The 17763-nt window shown below is 42.0% G+C and overlaps 1 protein-coding gene across 5 annotated transcripts in view; it reads right to left on the bottom strand.

Annotated features, from left to right (window-relative positions):
* The window catches only part of LOC103555370 (transducin-like enhancer protein 1), an 83456-nt gene that overhangs the window by 51847 nt on the left and 13846 nt on the right, over positions 1–17763 (bottom strand). For 3 of the 5 annotated variants that reach the window (XM_070590872.1, XM_070590873.1, XM_070590874.1), the window contains exons 5-6: positions 3871–3933; positions 2212–2286 (exon numbers count right to left, since the gene is read on the bottom strand). In XM_070590872.1, the coding sequence (XP_070446973.1) occupies positions 2212–2286; positions 3871–3933 (138 nt within the window). Of the gene's footprint in view, positions 1–2181; positions 2287–3870; positions 3934–17763 lie in introns of all 5 variants that reach the window. The other 2 variants (XM_070590870.1, XM_070590871.1) reach the window with 1 other exon arrangement.

Here is a 17763-nt window from a genome sequence, read left to right as displayed (position 1 = left end):
AAGGTCCACTGAATTGTCAACCCAATTTTATGCTACTTCGATTTTCCAGGACGCGCACAATTGCTTTCAGGCAAAAATCAGGCATATGCCAGAGCATGAAACTTATGGTGCGGGATAATTATTGATCACCACAAACTTTAAAAGAGCCCTCTGACATAAATTAATATACCGATCCAAAAACTACAATTACAAAAACCGCACATGCCAGGATGCTGAAGACATGCAACTGGCGGTAAGTCTGGTGCTGGGCCCGATTCACGGATGTGGGTTATTGTTGCTAGCTATCAGAGCTAATCTGCCTTTATAATCTCAACAACATGTTTCCTGGACGCAAGCCATTCATAAAAGTAGTGATTCATCGGCCCTTCTAAAACGACCTGCTATTTTTATTTTCCGATTCAACTCAAGATAAGTATTACCTATAAACATCGAGTTAACACAATTTCCTTTCTAATGTGTAGGACTGGGCAGTGCCTTTGAGAATCTAAAAGTACCAGAGTTTCACCATCAAGAAATGATATGTAAAAATTTAGAGCCTAGCAGAAAACAAACATGTTCCACCAAGTTGAACTGGGTCCTTGAGAACTGCTTTGCATATGTTTCCTTTTAATCAAAACAGGCTTTTCCATCCTCATTCATTTGGGTTAAAAAATTCTGCGCTCGAGCTACAAGTACAATTTGCTATTAGTCTTTGCTAATCAAACACGGTACATGCAAAAGCACCAGTGAATATTTGATTTGATCTCTGAAATAAAGCAATTCATTACACAAGAAAAGGGTACAGAAAGCAGCCGACAAATGCAGATGTAATTGTGTTTTTTGTTGAATGTGATTAGAGAGCCCACTAAGTAACAGTCAAAAATGTGATACTAAAGGGGGAGAGATGCAGAGCCTGGATCCGGGGAAAGGGGGAGGAGGAGAGAATTGTTTATGCAGAGCTAAGCTGTCAAGTGTAATAAAGCAGCTTGAATAAAATTTAAGCTGAAAATCCACTGAAGCTCCCCATTTCAGGGAGGAAAAAGCTATTAAAAGGAAATGAAGGTCACCCTCCCAGTTTATTTCACCTAATTGACTGCCAATAGCTTACCACAGGCAACCCAACTGAGGATACTGCAATTGAGAAACTGATGAAAGGAGAGTTTTCAAGCTGAGGCTCATTCTTTAATCCTCCTTGGCTCTTATGTTTTTTCTCCATCTCCAGTTGGGATGTAATTTTAAACCCTGATGGATTAACTGGTTCCATTGTCTGTGGCCGTCATTGGACTATGGCACTCTTAATCCGTACAGCAGCATGTCTAATTATCATTACAAAGTGTCTGAGGGAACTATAAAGACCAGCAGGGCATCTTCTCACAAGCAATTAACATAAATTGATAAATGAGTGATTTGAATCCGCTCAAGGCACTCACATATGAATAAAATCAGAAAGGACGGTCCCTTGTTTCAGCTACTTCTTTTGCTCAGTGTGGAAGGACAGAAAACATGAGAAACGTCCCGGAACCTGCAGCGGGGGGATGAACTCACACAGCGGAGGGACCGCACGGTTCACCAGCCTCATTAATGCAAAGCAAATGACTTGTGATTGACAACCAGTTGCTAGCAAAGAGCACTAACTGAATTTGACACAAGAGGGCAGAAACCTGGTGAAAGGCTGGAGGGGGCAGCAGGGCAGACAACCATCACTCCTTCCACAGCAAGAGAGCATGCTTTTCACTGGTGTGCCATTTAAAAATTCAAGCAAGAGGCCCAAGAAAGAGAAAGAGCAGTTATATCGGTTCTAAAACTCTAGAAAGCAAAAGGCAAAAGCAAAGATAACTAAATGCAATGAACATTCGGAGACCTGCCTTGACCTCACTGTGATCTAAAGTTACAAGGCAGGAGTAAGGAAAGTATTTAAAACTCTAACCCAAAGCTTTTACCTGACTAATGGAGCAAGGGACGTTTAAGTCTCACCAGACAAATGACATTTATTTTCCCATTAAAAAGTAGATTTTTCTTCCCCTCCTAAAAATGTTTCCTATCATCTTCTTTATGCTAATTTCTCTTCCCCTAAACACCTCAGCATACCCGACACCCCCTCCGCCCACCCTTATCAAAAAAGTCAGTGTGAAACTACACAACATTATAGAGAATAGAGATTAGCCATCACATTAATAAGAAATGAAAGCTGGTTATACACACTGTAGGAGGTAGACCTGGTAGGCCACGTACCCCGATGATGGCATTCAACTCTGCCATGGTCACCTGTTTGGCACGTTCGACAGCCTGGGCCACCTGTTGTTGATGCTTTGAAAACAAGAAGAAAAAAGTGTTAGCAAGATGGCTAAGAACCTCACTGTACCTTCCAACAACAACAAAAAGACAAATGCCACATGCAGTGCAGACTGAAGTATAACATGGATTTAAACGCGAAGTTTCTGGAGCACACGTTATTTCATAGAACACATGCACGACGGGAAAAGGAAAACACCGCGGTGCTCCCCTCGTTTCTAACCAAGCCCAGCCGACACTGAACTCTGATGGGGATGCTTGGCTTGTCAAATGTCAAATGTCAAAAAGGACACTAAAAATGGTAAGCTGAGGCCTTAGAAAATAAATAGTACGGAATCTGGAAAGTCACTCTGGTTCGCAGGAGGGGTTCGCTGTGGTAAGTCTGAGGGCAGGTAAAAGTTGACAGCCATTTTAAAACCCCCATTTTGATACTTAAAATGTAAATATTAAATCTGTGATGACTTCTCTGGTCAACAAATCTCCATGCACCAGTAGTTTTTGGAAACTCTAGGAATTCCTCTCCTTTGGCCTTTAGATTTTTCACCCTTCACAGGGGAAAGAAAGGAAGGAGCCCCCCCAAGAGACACATACACACACTGAGTTCAAAGGCTGTAAACTGACTGCACAGCTCCCAATTCCACTCACAATAAAAACTAAACCACACCTTTGCTTTGGGAGGCGTGAGTCTATAGCAGAGACCAGGATTACTGAAGTTTAACAAACACCACAATTTCAAAAGGCCAACAACTCTAAATTGGGACATCAAACAAATGTTATGCCAGATATGGTTGGTAATAAAGGTAGAGATGGTGCTATCCAGCATGGACCAGTCGGTGCCAACTAGAACAGACACTCAGTACTCCAGCTCCCAGGGCAATGAGCTTTTCACTCTGCCTCAAGATATATGCTTCCTGTACACACTTAAAACACAGCTGAGCATCCATTCGCTTGTATCCAAAAGCAAGATAAACTTTAAGTGAAAACTAAAGTACATTGGATTTGAGTCAATTTCATAGATTACTCATATAAAGAGCTTTTCCCTCTCAAAATATGAAGGTTAAACCTCTATGATTTTGTAACTTAATAAATTATAGATGTAAATGACTCCATAAGTTAGGGTAACGAACACTTTTTTCATCCTTAAGAATTAGTAGCATCCACTCCGTCCATGGACAGTGTCAAGTCAACCTGACTAGACGTGCATGAACAAATGAACAGCTGCTGCCATGGTCAAGTCAAAACCCTGATGGAACCATTTTTAAAATGCAGTATAAGAAAAGCTCTCTAGAGAAAGGACACTGGAATCACCAGCAACTATTAAGCCTATACTATTCCTCAAAGAAAAGAAAAGCTTTATGCTTGATAGTCATTTTGCAGGTTTCCTCAGAAAAAAATTAATTTGAGGTTGAGCTCCTGTCACCACTTCTACAGCGTGCCCTCGGATCTGTTAGATGGAATCACAGGGGGTTTACACACTTCAGCTGTAACAGATGTTCTTCACACTTGTTCCTTGTGATAAAATTAACATCTTAAAACTAGCTAATTTGCAAACAGAGAAGCAACATAATTGCACTTTAACAGCTGAACAGTTTTACTTACTTCCTGAGACAGAAATGGGATGACTTGTGCACAAATTGTATTCAATCTCTTGGCGATTTCAGTCTATAAAGACAAAGCCATATAAATGTTTAGCATACTTCATAATCAGTTCAGAAAGATAAAACTTCATGCCCGACACTTCAGCCTTCCACTACTTCAATCTGGAGAGCATAAAATCGCTTTCCCAGGCTATGTTACTAATATTTATCTTGAGATAAACAGTAGATATTAATCCCACTTGCAAAGTAAGACATAATCACATTCTTTATTGGTCACTTAAATTAAGAGATAATGGGTAATTTAACTGAGTTGGAAAATCTACGTGGTTTAAGGCTATATGACCATCTAACCTGGTGATTGCAAACCCTTTCATATAGTTATTCAATTATGGTGTACCACGGCACATTTACGTAGTTACAGCAAGTTCATTCAAACTGGTGTCAGAAACCAGTGGAGCAGTCTAACTTTCAAGATAAGGTCTACAGTGAGAGCAGAAGAAAGGAGCCCATGGACCTCCTTCCCATGTGTCCCCTTACAAAATTCAAACAGGACTTTAATGTTAGTAGCCTTCAGTAAGCTTCAAAATTTCACACACACCAAGAAAACACTGAGGAAACAGAACCCAGGTCCAGAGCGACGGTCAAGTCGAGATGTGCTGGGTATTTGTAAAGTTTCACCACAATTCAGCATCAAACGGGAAGACCTCACTGAAGGTTCAGTTGAACACAAGACATGTGCTGAGTGTGTGCGGCACACGCTGCTCTAAAGAAAGGAAGCGAAGTCCCTGCTCAGCTCCAGATCCACAGCAGTCCCTCTGCTACAAGGGGCAAACTGGTAAGGAGGGAATAAAGGCTGCTCTGCCTCCAGCCTGAGTAGGAGCCACCTGCCGGCCCTCCCCACCACCCGCCCCACTTCCAACACCCTACAGCAATGCAAAACAGCTCTGCATTCCTCTAACTCCGAAGAACCAGTTCTGCTTTAAAAGAAAAAAGGAAGTCATCTGAAAAGAGTCCCAGCATTGACCTTATTTATTTCATCATTTTCTGTCAATGCTTACTAATGCCACCTCTATTACTGAATTAGGCAATGAAAGGGATCATGAGAAGAAAATTATGAAGTGCACAGCCCACAGCCTTGAGAAATAGAGAATATAAGTAAGATAAAGCAGAAACTTCAGGAAGTGTATAATCACGTGCATTTAAAAAGCTGCCTTTTGTCCTCTGAGATGACTCCAGTTAACTGAGAAACAAGGCCTTTGGTTTTATGGGATTGGATTTAGGCCAACCCAACTCGATTCTCCCTGACCACCAATGGGTTACAGTCATGACCTGGAAGAAATGTAGTAGAGTAGAAGGAAATGACTGGTATAAGAGAGCAAACCCATGACCTTGCTTTAACCAGTGGGGCAAGAAGATACATGCAAAAAGGGTGCAGCTGTACCAGGTGCAAAACCAGAACTGGGTCAGCCCCACCCAGTTCATTTGATCACAGCCACCCACTCAAGCTAACTCAAGGTCATGGCTCTCCTCGAAAGCAGGCTTCCCTCTCCTTTGCAACAGGATTCTGCATTATACATTTGGGTACAGGAGCAGGGATGCCCTTTATGGACTCTTTTGGTCCTTGTTTCCCACTCTCTACACACGATACATTCCAACAGCATTCTGACCTTTCTCTTTCTCCAAAATTCACACTTAAGGTTTTCCACTTTTGAAAATATCTGCTTATTTTCAGCACACCACAAGCAGACACAGAGATGTATATATAAAAATATAAAAGCAAGTTAAAATAACCCTAAGTCCATCATCCAGGGATAACCATGAGTAACATTTTGGTGATTCTGGGAAACATCATTCTAGGCTCTCCTAACGTATGTATGCAGAAACCCAGAGTGGAGAAAGACACTTTTAATACCAAGGGGTCCCATTACATATACCGCTTTTCCTATAATTTGTTATTTCCACTCAAAAAATGTGTCATGGGCACCCTCCCACTCAAGAAATAGATATGAATAAGAACATCATCAATATATTCCACTACCCAGGCATACTGGTGTTTAAGCACTCCCCATACCTGTGGATACTTTTCATCTAATTTTCCACAATAACAAACTGTGTCGAATAGCCCTCTTCATAGATCTCTAAAAGCAATCCCTAGAGTGAAATGGCCAGGTCAAAATATATGCATATTCTATATTGTAACGCATGCCATTAACTGCCCAGCAGAGAAGCTCACCACTTTACTCGAGCCCCAGTCTATGAGGGTGGCTGCTCTCCCACCCAGTGTCAATATTAGGTTTTCTTGACCTTTTTTGTAATCTTTATCCATCTAACAGATTAAAAAATGACCTTTTATTTGCATTGCTTGGATTCTTCCTGAAGTTAAACATCTTTTCATATATTTATTGGCCCACCGTATTTTTTCTTTTATTTTTCTTTGAGTATTTATTCATCATTGTCTTTTTGTAGCAGTTCTTTCCATGACAAACATTGATTTTTTTCCCCATAGTTTTTCCAGCTTGCCACCTGCCTTTCAACTTTGCTTACTATGGATTTTTTGCTGTGAGTAACTTTTATGTGGTCAAACTAAAGAACATTCTTCTTATGTTCCTGGCCTTTGGGTCAGGATTAGAACACCCCAAAACTACAGAAGCCGTTCTTAATTTTCTTCTAGTGCTGCTATGGCTGTACTTTCTATACTTAATTACTTGACCTGGAGGGAATTTATTTTGGTTTAAGAAGACAAGATGATCTCCTCTTTAATTATTAATAATAATTGTATGTGTTAGTACATAGAACGACTTCAAGGCAGAACTGAACTTAGCTGTCAGGGGACAGTTAAGACCCAGTGTGAATGGAATGAACTCGTAAACCTTTAATAACATTAAAATTATTAAAAACAAAATAAAAGAAGTACAGACAACATAAATCAGGTTAGAGTAGGTAACACTGGAACAGGAAGAAAGTTAAAGATCAAAGCTCAAGCTGAAGAAGGAGCATCAAAAGCCCTCCCATTTGTCCTGGGAATTCTAAGTCACTGGTCTGAAGAAACGGAAGTAAGAAAACAGAGGAGGATCTTGTTCCCGCTGTCTCCTACCTCAGCCAGGTCTCTAAACCCTAATCTTAAGCTATCCTCTGACAAGTGAGCTTGGCTTTGAGCCAGGAAGCCTAAATTCAAGTCTCACCTCTGGTTTACCATGAAAGTCTCCACGTTGCTCTGGCTTCTCAATGACAAGTACCTCCTGGCAGTGTGGGCATGCAACTGGTTTCCCCGGGAGCGCTGTGTGAATTCCAAAACATCGCCACCCCCCAGGAAGACTTCCTAAACAGTTGTCCTCAGCCTTGAAAGTCGTCTAGATGGCAGCATAAAAACCTACAATCATTCTTTAGTATCACGTCTCTCTTTCAAAATTGTGATAAGACCTTTAATCGAGCACAAATTAACAAATCGCAATGTTTTCCACTGTCCTTCTGTTACAGACCAGAGTTTACAAGCAGGTTACACTGGATATTTTACCCTGCTTAAGTAGCTATTAAGAAAGTTCTGGAACCTTTTCAGACTACCTTCTTCCTCTTCCGAAGGCTAGACAACTCCAAAAAAAAAAAAAACTTCAGGCTCACTGTATTTTCTGCTTAGAAATCATTTTACTTCCCCAAATAAAGACATATTTGGTACCTGCTAATAGCCTTAATATTTATAAATAAACTTTTCCTGTGCCCTTATTTCTGACACCAGAGAAGGCAACAACAGTCAGCGCTCCCCAAACCAGATGAGCACGGAACATTCGTGCCCAGAAACTTAACTAGCTGGGTAAAAGCCCCAGTATCAGGCCTGACTTCACGGATAGCCACCACTGACTGAGGCAACAGGAAGCAGGAGTCCAAATTAACTGTCCAGACCATCTTTTCATTCTCCTTGTCAATGCCAACTCCTCTCACTGATCTGCTTATGATAACAGAGTTGGCACTCATAATCCAAAAACATAGGTTTGCATCTCAGCAAAGTGGTACTAGGGGTTCTTAGTTAAGTCACTTCAACTGCTGGGGCCCAAGTCTGCTATCACCAATCAACTTCAGTGTTCATCACATTCAAGTAAGCCAACATGTCAACTACAGCTATAGTATTGCAAAGTGCCATACTCTCCTCCCAGTGCTTCGAGGCCTGCCTCAAATCCACTTAGAAGCTGCCCTTCCCTGTAACTCCAATAGACAAACGCTCCTCTAGGCCCTCCAAGATCCTCCAAAGCATCTCCTGTCATTTGGTAAACTAAACCTATACGTTTAAAATCACATCTTACATGAAGCTGCTGCACAGTTTCCTAACAGCTTCCAGCACAGGAGTCTTCAACAAAACAAGACAGGAAGCATGAGAGCCAGACTCTCGCTAACCCCTTGCACACAGCTCCTTGCCAAAGAAACTGACTTCCCCCAATGAAAGTGACCACAGGGGACACAGTCGTCACACTTGCAAAGGAATGCTTCACTGAACTAAAATGGTAACCCTGCACACCCTTAACTCGATGACCAAGACGCAGCCAGACACATGGCTACTAAAAGTGTTAGAATACGGCTCTGTTTAGTGAGAAATCATATCTTAGTAGGTTTAAGATTCATGTACAGGTATATTTTAACCAAGTAAAATATGGTCAAATACCTCAAAGGCCAGCAACGAGCCAAACCCCGCTGTATTCTGCAGGGCTCTTAAACTGAAGACGTTCCTCTAGGCATCAGAACTTAAGTTTCAGAATTTCATGATTCTGAAAAGCACGACTCCCCATCTTTTCATACTCCTTACACCTTGTCTAATTACTAGACTGAACAGCCCACTCCCCAGTGTCTGCCCACTTTTCCACTACACACAGAGTAATATATAATGAGTGTTGTTTGAAGCTCAAAACAGGGCGAGGACGGCTTACGAGTAATTGCCCACCGTCTCAAAGCAATCCAATGGCACCTTGCCCAAAGTCGGCTTAGGGAGGGGAAACTCCACCACCATTAAATTGCAAATTGATGGATCATAAAAAGCGCTACTTATGCTGAGGGCTGGCAAACTAATCTTTTGGTTTCCGTGAACCAAGCCGGAAGCCAAGAGAAAAACACAGTGGAGTGCTGGTAAGAAGTGTCTGGCAACAGATAAACGGGCAAGAACATGAAAACAAAGCACACAAAAGGAAATAAATAGGTAATCTCTAAATCCCTTCTGACTTGAAGTTTCTGAGTCTGTGAAATGACAGCCTTAAATACAGAAAAAAATGTTCAACCTCACCAGCAACCAAATAAAATGCAAATTTTGTTCTAAGTAAGATGGGTCATTCTGCACCAGTTTAGTTTATAAAAAAAAATTAATAAAATCTAACGATGACGAGTCCTCTGGGAAACTGGAACAATCGTACGTTACTGATGACAGAGTAAATTGGTGCAGTCATCTTGGAAGGCAACTGGGCAATGTGTTTCAAGAGCATGAAATTATTCAAACCCTTTGGTAAGGCTTCCTACGGCTAAGAATTTATCCTAAGGAAATAGTTCAGATGAAAAGCATGCCATGCATGAAGCTGTTCACTGTAGCACGAGTTTCAAAGCAAAAGAGAAAAGGCCAAGTAAAGACAGAACGGCAGTTCAACCCACCACAACTGTCCAGAGTGTTTGAAAAACTTAACATTTGCCCTCCTGATAAATCAGTTGTCTAATACTAGCAGAACAGTTAAATACACTCCATCAACCCAAAGGCACGGCAAGTCATCATTAAAGTCATATTTATGATAATGACGCTTAAATGGGCAACACATTTACTAGACGAAGCAGGAGGGGAAGAATAAAGATGTGGTGTCAGTGTGCCTCTGTTTTTTAAAACATATGCATGTGGCCAAGTGCTGTAATTTGATACCCAAAATAAAAACAGTGATTATGCTGGGGTGGCAGGGTTATCAGTAACTTTTTTTTCCCCTCCAGAGACCTGTGAATACAGCCCGTCATTTACTGTTTAAATGTATGATTAAACTGGGAAGAGAGAAAAGGGCCGTTAGGCCCACCACGCCTGTGATCGACAGCAGCACTGAGTCACAACACTGCTGGAAAACCCTGAAACCCTTTGGGTGCCCGGCCCCCGTACAATCCTCATATCGCACGTGGAGAAATCAATGCCTAAAAGAAATGATCTGCCCAGGATCATAAGGGAAGATTAGAAGCCCCATTCTCTGCCCAGTCCTTTCTCCAGGAAGAAGTGGGAAACTAGAACATACTCAAGACCAGAAACAAAGCTGATAAAGCCAGCCTTGTTTGCAAAGCAATACAGCCCAAACAGGACCACAGCAGCACAAGGCCATGGCCATGTCATCCCTCAGCCAAATATGGCACCACAAGAAGTGGCCCCCAGTCTGTCAGCGACAGTCATTGCAGAGAATTAATGCATCAGCCCTACTATCAGATGATCTGGCCCACTAATAGAGCAAAATCCACAAAAACACATCCACAAATACATCTCTATTTCCTGAAGATGACATCTGATATACTTAAAGAAAATTCAAGATCAAATAAAAATTGCATACCCAAAATAATATATGCAAAACCCTGCAAATAATCTTCCGATGCTCCCCTTCCCTTTAATAGCAGGAGAAAGGTTCCTCGGCCTAAGGACCTCCTTCAGAACACTGGCTATCACTCGACTATCTCCCATCACAGCACCTGGCTTCACCAGTACACTCACAAAAAGGAAATTTTATATTCAATTCTAACGCATCAGAGTAACTTTCTGCTTAAAATATAATTAAATCCATAAACAACTGGCCACATTTTGGGGAAATCCAAAGGACTTGGGATCTCTAAGTTGAGGTTGTTAATGGTTAATGAGGTTATCAGTGGTTGTCAAACTCAAGAGTGCATCAGGATCACGTGGAAGGCTTGCGAGAAAAGACGGCTGGGCCCCCCACCCAAAGCTTCTGAGTTAGCAGGTGCAGGGCCTGAGCATCTGCCTTTCTAACAGGTTCCCAGGTGATCTGTGGCTGTTGGGCCCACACTTTGCGAACCACTACCACTGATTCAGTGGCAGCATCTACGCTTAGCACACGTCTCTTACATCTAGTCTCTAATCTTCAATCTGCGCAGGTCCCCTGTGAGAATGGGCTAAAAGGTTACACTAACTTGCCCAGGGTCAGAAACAAGCAGGCCAGATCAGGCCTGCCTCTCTCCAAGCCTTGCCACAATGCAATGGCCCCATTCTCCACTCATTTTTACAAAGTAAGAACACAATCTGGGGGTGTAGGAACACACTGCCTCCTGTGGAAAACCTCAACAATATTCATTTAACTGATTGCACCCACGGCAATATAATCTCGCCCCTTCTTAAACCTTATGATTAAAACAAAACAAAGAGTACCAGATGACAGAACCCTTTAGTGGCTCAATTAATCAGAACATAAGTCACCAATTACTGGCAAATAATAACTTTGGTGTTCCATCTCCCCCTCATTTGGCAGCTCCTACAGCATTCTAAATCTGAGCCCTTTCCAACCAGCACAGACTCTATCCTTTCACTGCTCATCTTTCACACTTGCAGCTTCTCTGAAAACATGGAGGAGTTCAAAGAAAGGGGGAGAAAAACCTGCTGAAGGCTGCCGGGGCGGAGAGAGCAACACTAATTGCTCCCATTCTCTGGCTCCTCACGAGGCAGATTGCAGGGGCCTGCATCTCCGGAGAAAGCTCTCGTGTCTTCGCAGCAGCTCTCAGCAGAGCAACTCAAGTGCCCTTAATTGTTTATGTTCTTAATGCAGAGCCTCTTGAATGCATTCATTTTTAATAGCAGGCTTGAGTGTGGGGCCCATCAAAGAATGACAAAGCAACTCTATTCATTGGTTCTCCGTCCTGCAATGATGGTCTTTTGATTTATTTGCAAATGATGAGCTTGGCAGGCCCTACTTGAGGGCTGCCCTCGCTGTTGTTGCGTGGGGTTTCTTTTTTTAAGAATTCAGTTGCATTTTCCAAGATGAAATTGAGTCTGCAATGCTGTGTATGTGTGTAAATTTTTCCCCCTTCAGTTCCTTCTAATTAATGACTTAAATGTTTTGACCCAACTGTTGCCAAGCAGAGCATTTGGGCTTTAATTTGTCATTTTGGTAAAGATGCATCCTCGACAAAAGCATCACAGCTGTCTGGGTGCCTAAAGAACACATTTCCATTATTCAGAAACCCTTGTTCTGGAGTTCAGAAAGTGCTGTTCACATGAAATTGTACTGACTTGTCCCATGATGGAAAAAAGACAGCTTTTGGTGGCCCTCAAGGAAAATGCACTCTGTTAAGCCACAGAAGGTTTTCAAGCCAAACTCTGTAGGGTGAATCCCAAGCACACCACTTTGTCCAGGGCACGGAAAGACAGCAAGCCTACACCTTTCGCCCTCTTCCCAGGTCTTAGTCACCAGGGGGCTCATGAGAACTTATGCAATATGACACAATAGCGGGATTCGTGGAAGGAAAAGCCCACCACATCATCGTGGCATGAAGGCTAAAATTACGATTACGAAAACAAAATATACCTCTGTAAAGACAAAGACTGCATGGGAATGTGCAAAAGTCAAGTTACCTCTGAAAACTGGGTTTATGAGACTGTTCTTTTTCCAAAATGAGTAACATTGTTTTCCTTGTAATAAAATTTTAAACACTTCTTTTTAGTTATTGCTAACTTTTGGGCCTGTGTAACCTGTCTTTGGTTAGTACTGACTGCCAACAGTCCCCCATCACTATCTCCAAGCCTTCCATCAGGACAAGGCAAACACCCAGGGCACACGACTATGAAGCACTGTCTATCATCAGCTTTCCCATTTGCCATCAGCCCCCTCCCCTCTTCTTGTTTGGAGATGGCTGCATAAGCAGTTTGGTGTCAATGTTTCCCTAAGAGGTTGGAATCTTTAGCCAATCCAGATAACTGGAGAGCAATTTACTGCCGGAGGAGAACACAGAATAGTGGTTTTCTAACTTTAAAAGAATGCCACAACGGAATGACCCACACATAGGAGTGACCTCTACACAGGAATGACCTCCACATAAGAGTGACGGTTGCCACTCTTCTTCCAGAGCAACTTCCTAGGGAAAGCAGCCATTTCACCAGAAGAACTATGTGGCATGGCAGCAGAACGGCTGCAAGTTACCTATAAAATGCGTTGGTAAGGCCTCAGGGCAAAGCCAGCCAAGTCCCAAACTCAGTCTCTCCCCTGGGCCTTACTTACTCCCCCCAGGCTGAGCTGCTGGAGAGTGGTCCTTCAGGAAGGAAGACAAGGTTCCCGCCCTTCCCAGTTGGAACCTGGGATTCTCTTTTCATTTTTTTTGAGGAAGATGAGCCCTGAGCTAACTGCTGCCAATCCTCCTCTTTTTGCTGAGGAAGACTGGCCCTGAGCTAACATCCATGCCCATCTTCCTCCACTTTACATGTGGGATGCCTACTACAGCATGGCTTGCCAAGTGGCGCCATGTCCGCACCCAGGATCTGACCCGGCGAACTCCAGGCTGCCAAAGCGGAACATGCAAACTTAGCCGCTGTGCCACCAGGCCAGCCCCATGGGATTCTCTTTTCAATCAGCATCACGTAGCCAAGAAACTTGCAAAGCTCCAGAAAGCAATTTACCCTCAGCGCAGCCAGAAGATGGATTTGTAGGAAGGGAGGGGGCTCTGTGGCAAATTGGTGTGGAGGCCTACCTCTGCCTTAGGGATGGTGCCCTGCCGTACCCACCAAGTGCTGGGGCATCAAGGGTGTGGAGCCGCTGAGACAGAAAAGGAACTTGCACACACACAGTGAAGTCATCAGTTGAGAAAAAAATTATTTCCTCAAAGCATTTTAGATCATGATTAAAATGAAATCCTGAGATGCTGGCAAAATTTTCAAAGCACAACCTTTTGTAAAAGCTTTCAAGTATTCACAAGATGGTAAGTACAAGGATGTTAGATGACAGACTTCACTGGTGTGTTAAGGATTCACATAATGTTAACTCAGCTATGCAGGCAGAGGCAAACAAGAACAAGATTATTATTTCAAATACGAATTAATTTAAAAAAAAAAAAACAAAACCGGGCCAGCCCTGATGGTCTGTCTAGTGGGTAAAGTTCCACACTCTCCACCTCGGCAGCTGGGGTTCACTTTCCAGTCATGGAACCACACCACCCGTCTCTCAGCTGCCATGCTGTGGTGGCAGCTCACGTAGAAGAACTAGAAGAACTTATAACGAAGATATACAACCATGCACTTGGGCTTTGGGGAAAAGAAAAAGAAAATTTTTTTAAAAAGCCTCAAAAAAACCCCTGACCATTGCATCACAATACAATCCACCGAGAAATCTAAGCAAGGGACAAATAATAGCCATTTCTCCAAGATAACAATCAAGCTACTTTCAGAAAAAAAGAGAGTGCTGCATGAGAATCTATCCAAGGTTACATGGATTGACCAAAAATACATATAACTAAAAGTATCTCAAAGAAAAGTCCCAAGTCCCCTTTGCCCACTCATGTCAACTGATAATTTTAAAATGATGCAGTGTTATGACATGAGTGTGTTGTGCAAGATATACCAGGGGGAAGCATTAAGCAAGACAAGGAGAACAACTGAGGGTCACGGAAGTGAGAACAATTGATAAACCAGGGGCCACCACAAGCTACCACTCCTCTAACTCACCAGTCATTTTACAAGTGGACAAATCAATTTATGTGCTCGTGTGTGTTTTTAGAAAGCATCCTAGATATTCTTCCATTAATTATGTGGGTTCGGGACATGTCAATTCTTGTTTCCCAGAGCACCAGAAACCAAATTTAACCCACACAGTCTGTTACACGGGTCTGCACTCGCATGGTTCCCACAGGGCTGGGCTGGTTCAATAATGCTGAGCTCCTTCTGGAAGAACAGAATAGACTTCCTGCCATTTGGACTGTGAAACACAGTAATCCACCAGGGAATAAAGGTCAATGTTGCACTTTTGGTCATTACTGAATCATTTGAGATGATCTGTGGTGAGGATGAGAGGAAAATCGAAGGCTGCGAGAACGCGGCAAATGGCTTGACCTCGGACCAATTTTCATCTCCATCTGTCTAATAGACATGTGGATAAAAAGCCCTCCCTCCTCCTGGGCCACTCGGCTGTTTTCAAATCCACAGCACAAGCCAGGAGCCAGTTAAACAACACATTAATAAGGGGAAATAACCTCCTGAGCTCCAGCCTGACGCTTCCTCAGGTTTAGGTCATCAGCTAAAGTTTGGAATGTAATTTTCCTGTCTGCAAGCAGTACTGCAAAGTAGAAATTTTAACAAATACGTAAAATTATCTGCAGTGCAGGGCCATGTGCCAAAACCTCCTTATTTGTACATGCAAATATATGCATACTTACACCTCCACCCCCACCAAAAGACATCCACACAATTTCTATTACGTCTGCTAACACACACACACACACACACAAAGAAGAGCAGCTCCCAAAATTGCACGCTGATGTGAAATAAATCTGTTTTTTTGTGTGTCCAATTAATGCTGCTTAATCATTATTAAGGCATTTCAATCCTTAAATACAAAATATTTCTGGGAACCCAAAGCCTAATTATCATTTAAGCCATGGAATAAATGTTAATATCCCAACTTTATCCTAACACTCCCTCCACGGGTTTGGCAGAGCCACTTTTGTAAGGTAATGTTGTGCCATATATAAGTTTAGGCCCCCACAGTATATCAATGTCAAACAACATCGTGTCAAGCTAAGATTCAATTCAGGTAAGTGCCACTGCCAAATTTTCTTGTTCCCAGACGGGCTTTAAGATTATTTTATTGCTTAAAATTTAATTTGTTCCAACTCGTGTCTCCATGACAACGTTGGCTAACCCTGCAAATCATTTGGGTAATTGGATATCTTATCTTTCTATTGCTCTCAAATCGAATGATTCTGCTAGAATTGTAACAGCCAATCAAATTTACAGTCCTCCTGAGTAATAGACTTGGAAAAGTAGCCACATTCATCTCCTCTTTACAGCCATATTAACCAGGATGCGACAAACAGTAGAATCTGGTCTTCAAACTATACTCCAAATTGTAAATGGTGTCAATACCAATACCCTCACAGTGCAAAGTCTAGTCAAAAGCCCCTTCCCTTTTATATTGTTTTAATTTGAGAAGCAACAATTGGTACTCATTCCATATAAATCTTGAACAATTCCAGTACTTTGAAGGAAACTGACCAATAATTCCACAAGCTGATCAGAAAAATAAAATAAAAATCACAGCTTTTTTGGAGTATTTGACCTCGTGATAAAATAAATCCCAAAACAATGGCTGCCCAAGATTATTATCGTAGTGCACTGACATTGATTTGTCTGGGGCTCTTTAGATGGGTAACCCATATTTGATACATTAGTCAAGAAATAAGAATGAATATAGATTTAACAACCAGTTCAAAAATCTCTGTATCGTTAGAGAAATCCATGTAGTCAAAATGCGACAGCTCCTTCTACTTCATTTAATCCATGAATATCACAGCATCCAGAGTAGTCAATTATGAAATACAGCTTTCTTATAAGATTCCAAAGTCAGCAGTTCCCCTCTTGAGTTAGTGGTATGATTTTGGCCTTTGGTCAGCTCAAAAGTACAGAAGTTGGATACATTTCAATGGTCCAATTCCAATCTTCTCAGTAGCTGTGCAAGGAGATTCGCTCGGCAGGAGCTCAAGGCCCAGGCACTGTAAAAGAGCCAGCCGGCTTACAAATGGAAAAGGCTCCAGAACCCAGGCCAACTGGCAGGCTGACGGGGTTGTCAAGAACCTCCTTCTTCCCTCAACACTCAGGAATTGAGGACCACTTCTCAAGCTAAACACAAGGAGTCAGCAACGTGGAGCATCTCAGCACACTGATGTCGGCAGGCCACCGAGCTTTTAAGCAAGTGTGAGAGCAGGTATTGGCACAATTTTAACACAACTTCTCTGAGTTGTGCCCTCCTTTATCTCAAACACTTAGAGGGACACCCAAAAAGTTTCTATTGCATTGTGCATGGCAATAAGAATCGACAGCCTCAACTTCCCATAGGTCCAATCCCAAAGGCCCTTTTCTCCTTTGTGTGTGTGATTTTTTTCTGCTTCCCCAAATATTAGCACATAAGTAGGAGCTGTGAATGTGACCATCTACAAAAATCTGAAGCCCATGGAGTGCTTAGAGAATATAACAACACAACTATTTACTCAAGCTTCTGCATTGCACAAGTTTCCATAGCAAAAATAAAGAACTATGTATTCGTATATACCTCATCAAGACTGATGATTCTTTCTTCCTCTTAACCAAACAACAACTTGACCTTGTAATTCTGCACCCCTGCCTTTTTTTCCAGGACGACAAATCCTCTCTTCAAACTAAGAGTTGGATTTTCCATGTTACGTTAAAAAGAAAAAAATTGAAAACGCACCTCCCATCCTTTATTTTGCCAAAACTCATTTCAGTAAAATGAACCAAATCCTCTTTGTTGCTCATCCATCCTCTTAAATAAAAAAAACTCAACACAACTTTATTCTCACTGGTAGTTGTATTAACTACTTAAGGCTACTGCTGCCTTCCAAGGGCACATTTTTGCTGTTTGGCTTAAATAAGGCATTTTAATTCCTCTAGATTCCTTAGACAACAGAGGCTGCCAATAGGCGCTTTATTTAAAAAAAGAAAAAAAAATGTTTCCTTTTGAGCCTGAAGATACATGTTTCTGAGCTCAGAAGGAAACCAATAAAAAGTTTTGTAATTGAGGAGGAACAATGAAAAGTGAGTAACTCAGATGCGGGAAATAAGGAAGCTGGGCTTAGAAAAACAAGATGGGGGAGCATGGCCTAGAATTCCAACAGCAGGGTACAGTTTTAAAGGATCAATAACAGATTTAGATAATAGATTTTGAGAATAGTTATCCTT

This window comes from Equus przewalskii, chromosome 22 (assembly GCF_037783145.1).
Source record: "Equus przewalskii isolate Varuska chromosome 22, EquPr2, whole genome shotgun sequence".
In the NCBI taxonomy this organism is placed as follows: Eukaryota; Metazoa; Chordata; class Mammalia; order Perissodactyla; family Equidae; genus Equus; species Equus przewalskii.
This window is presented reverse-complemented; position numbering and strand designations above follow the sequence as displayed.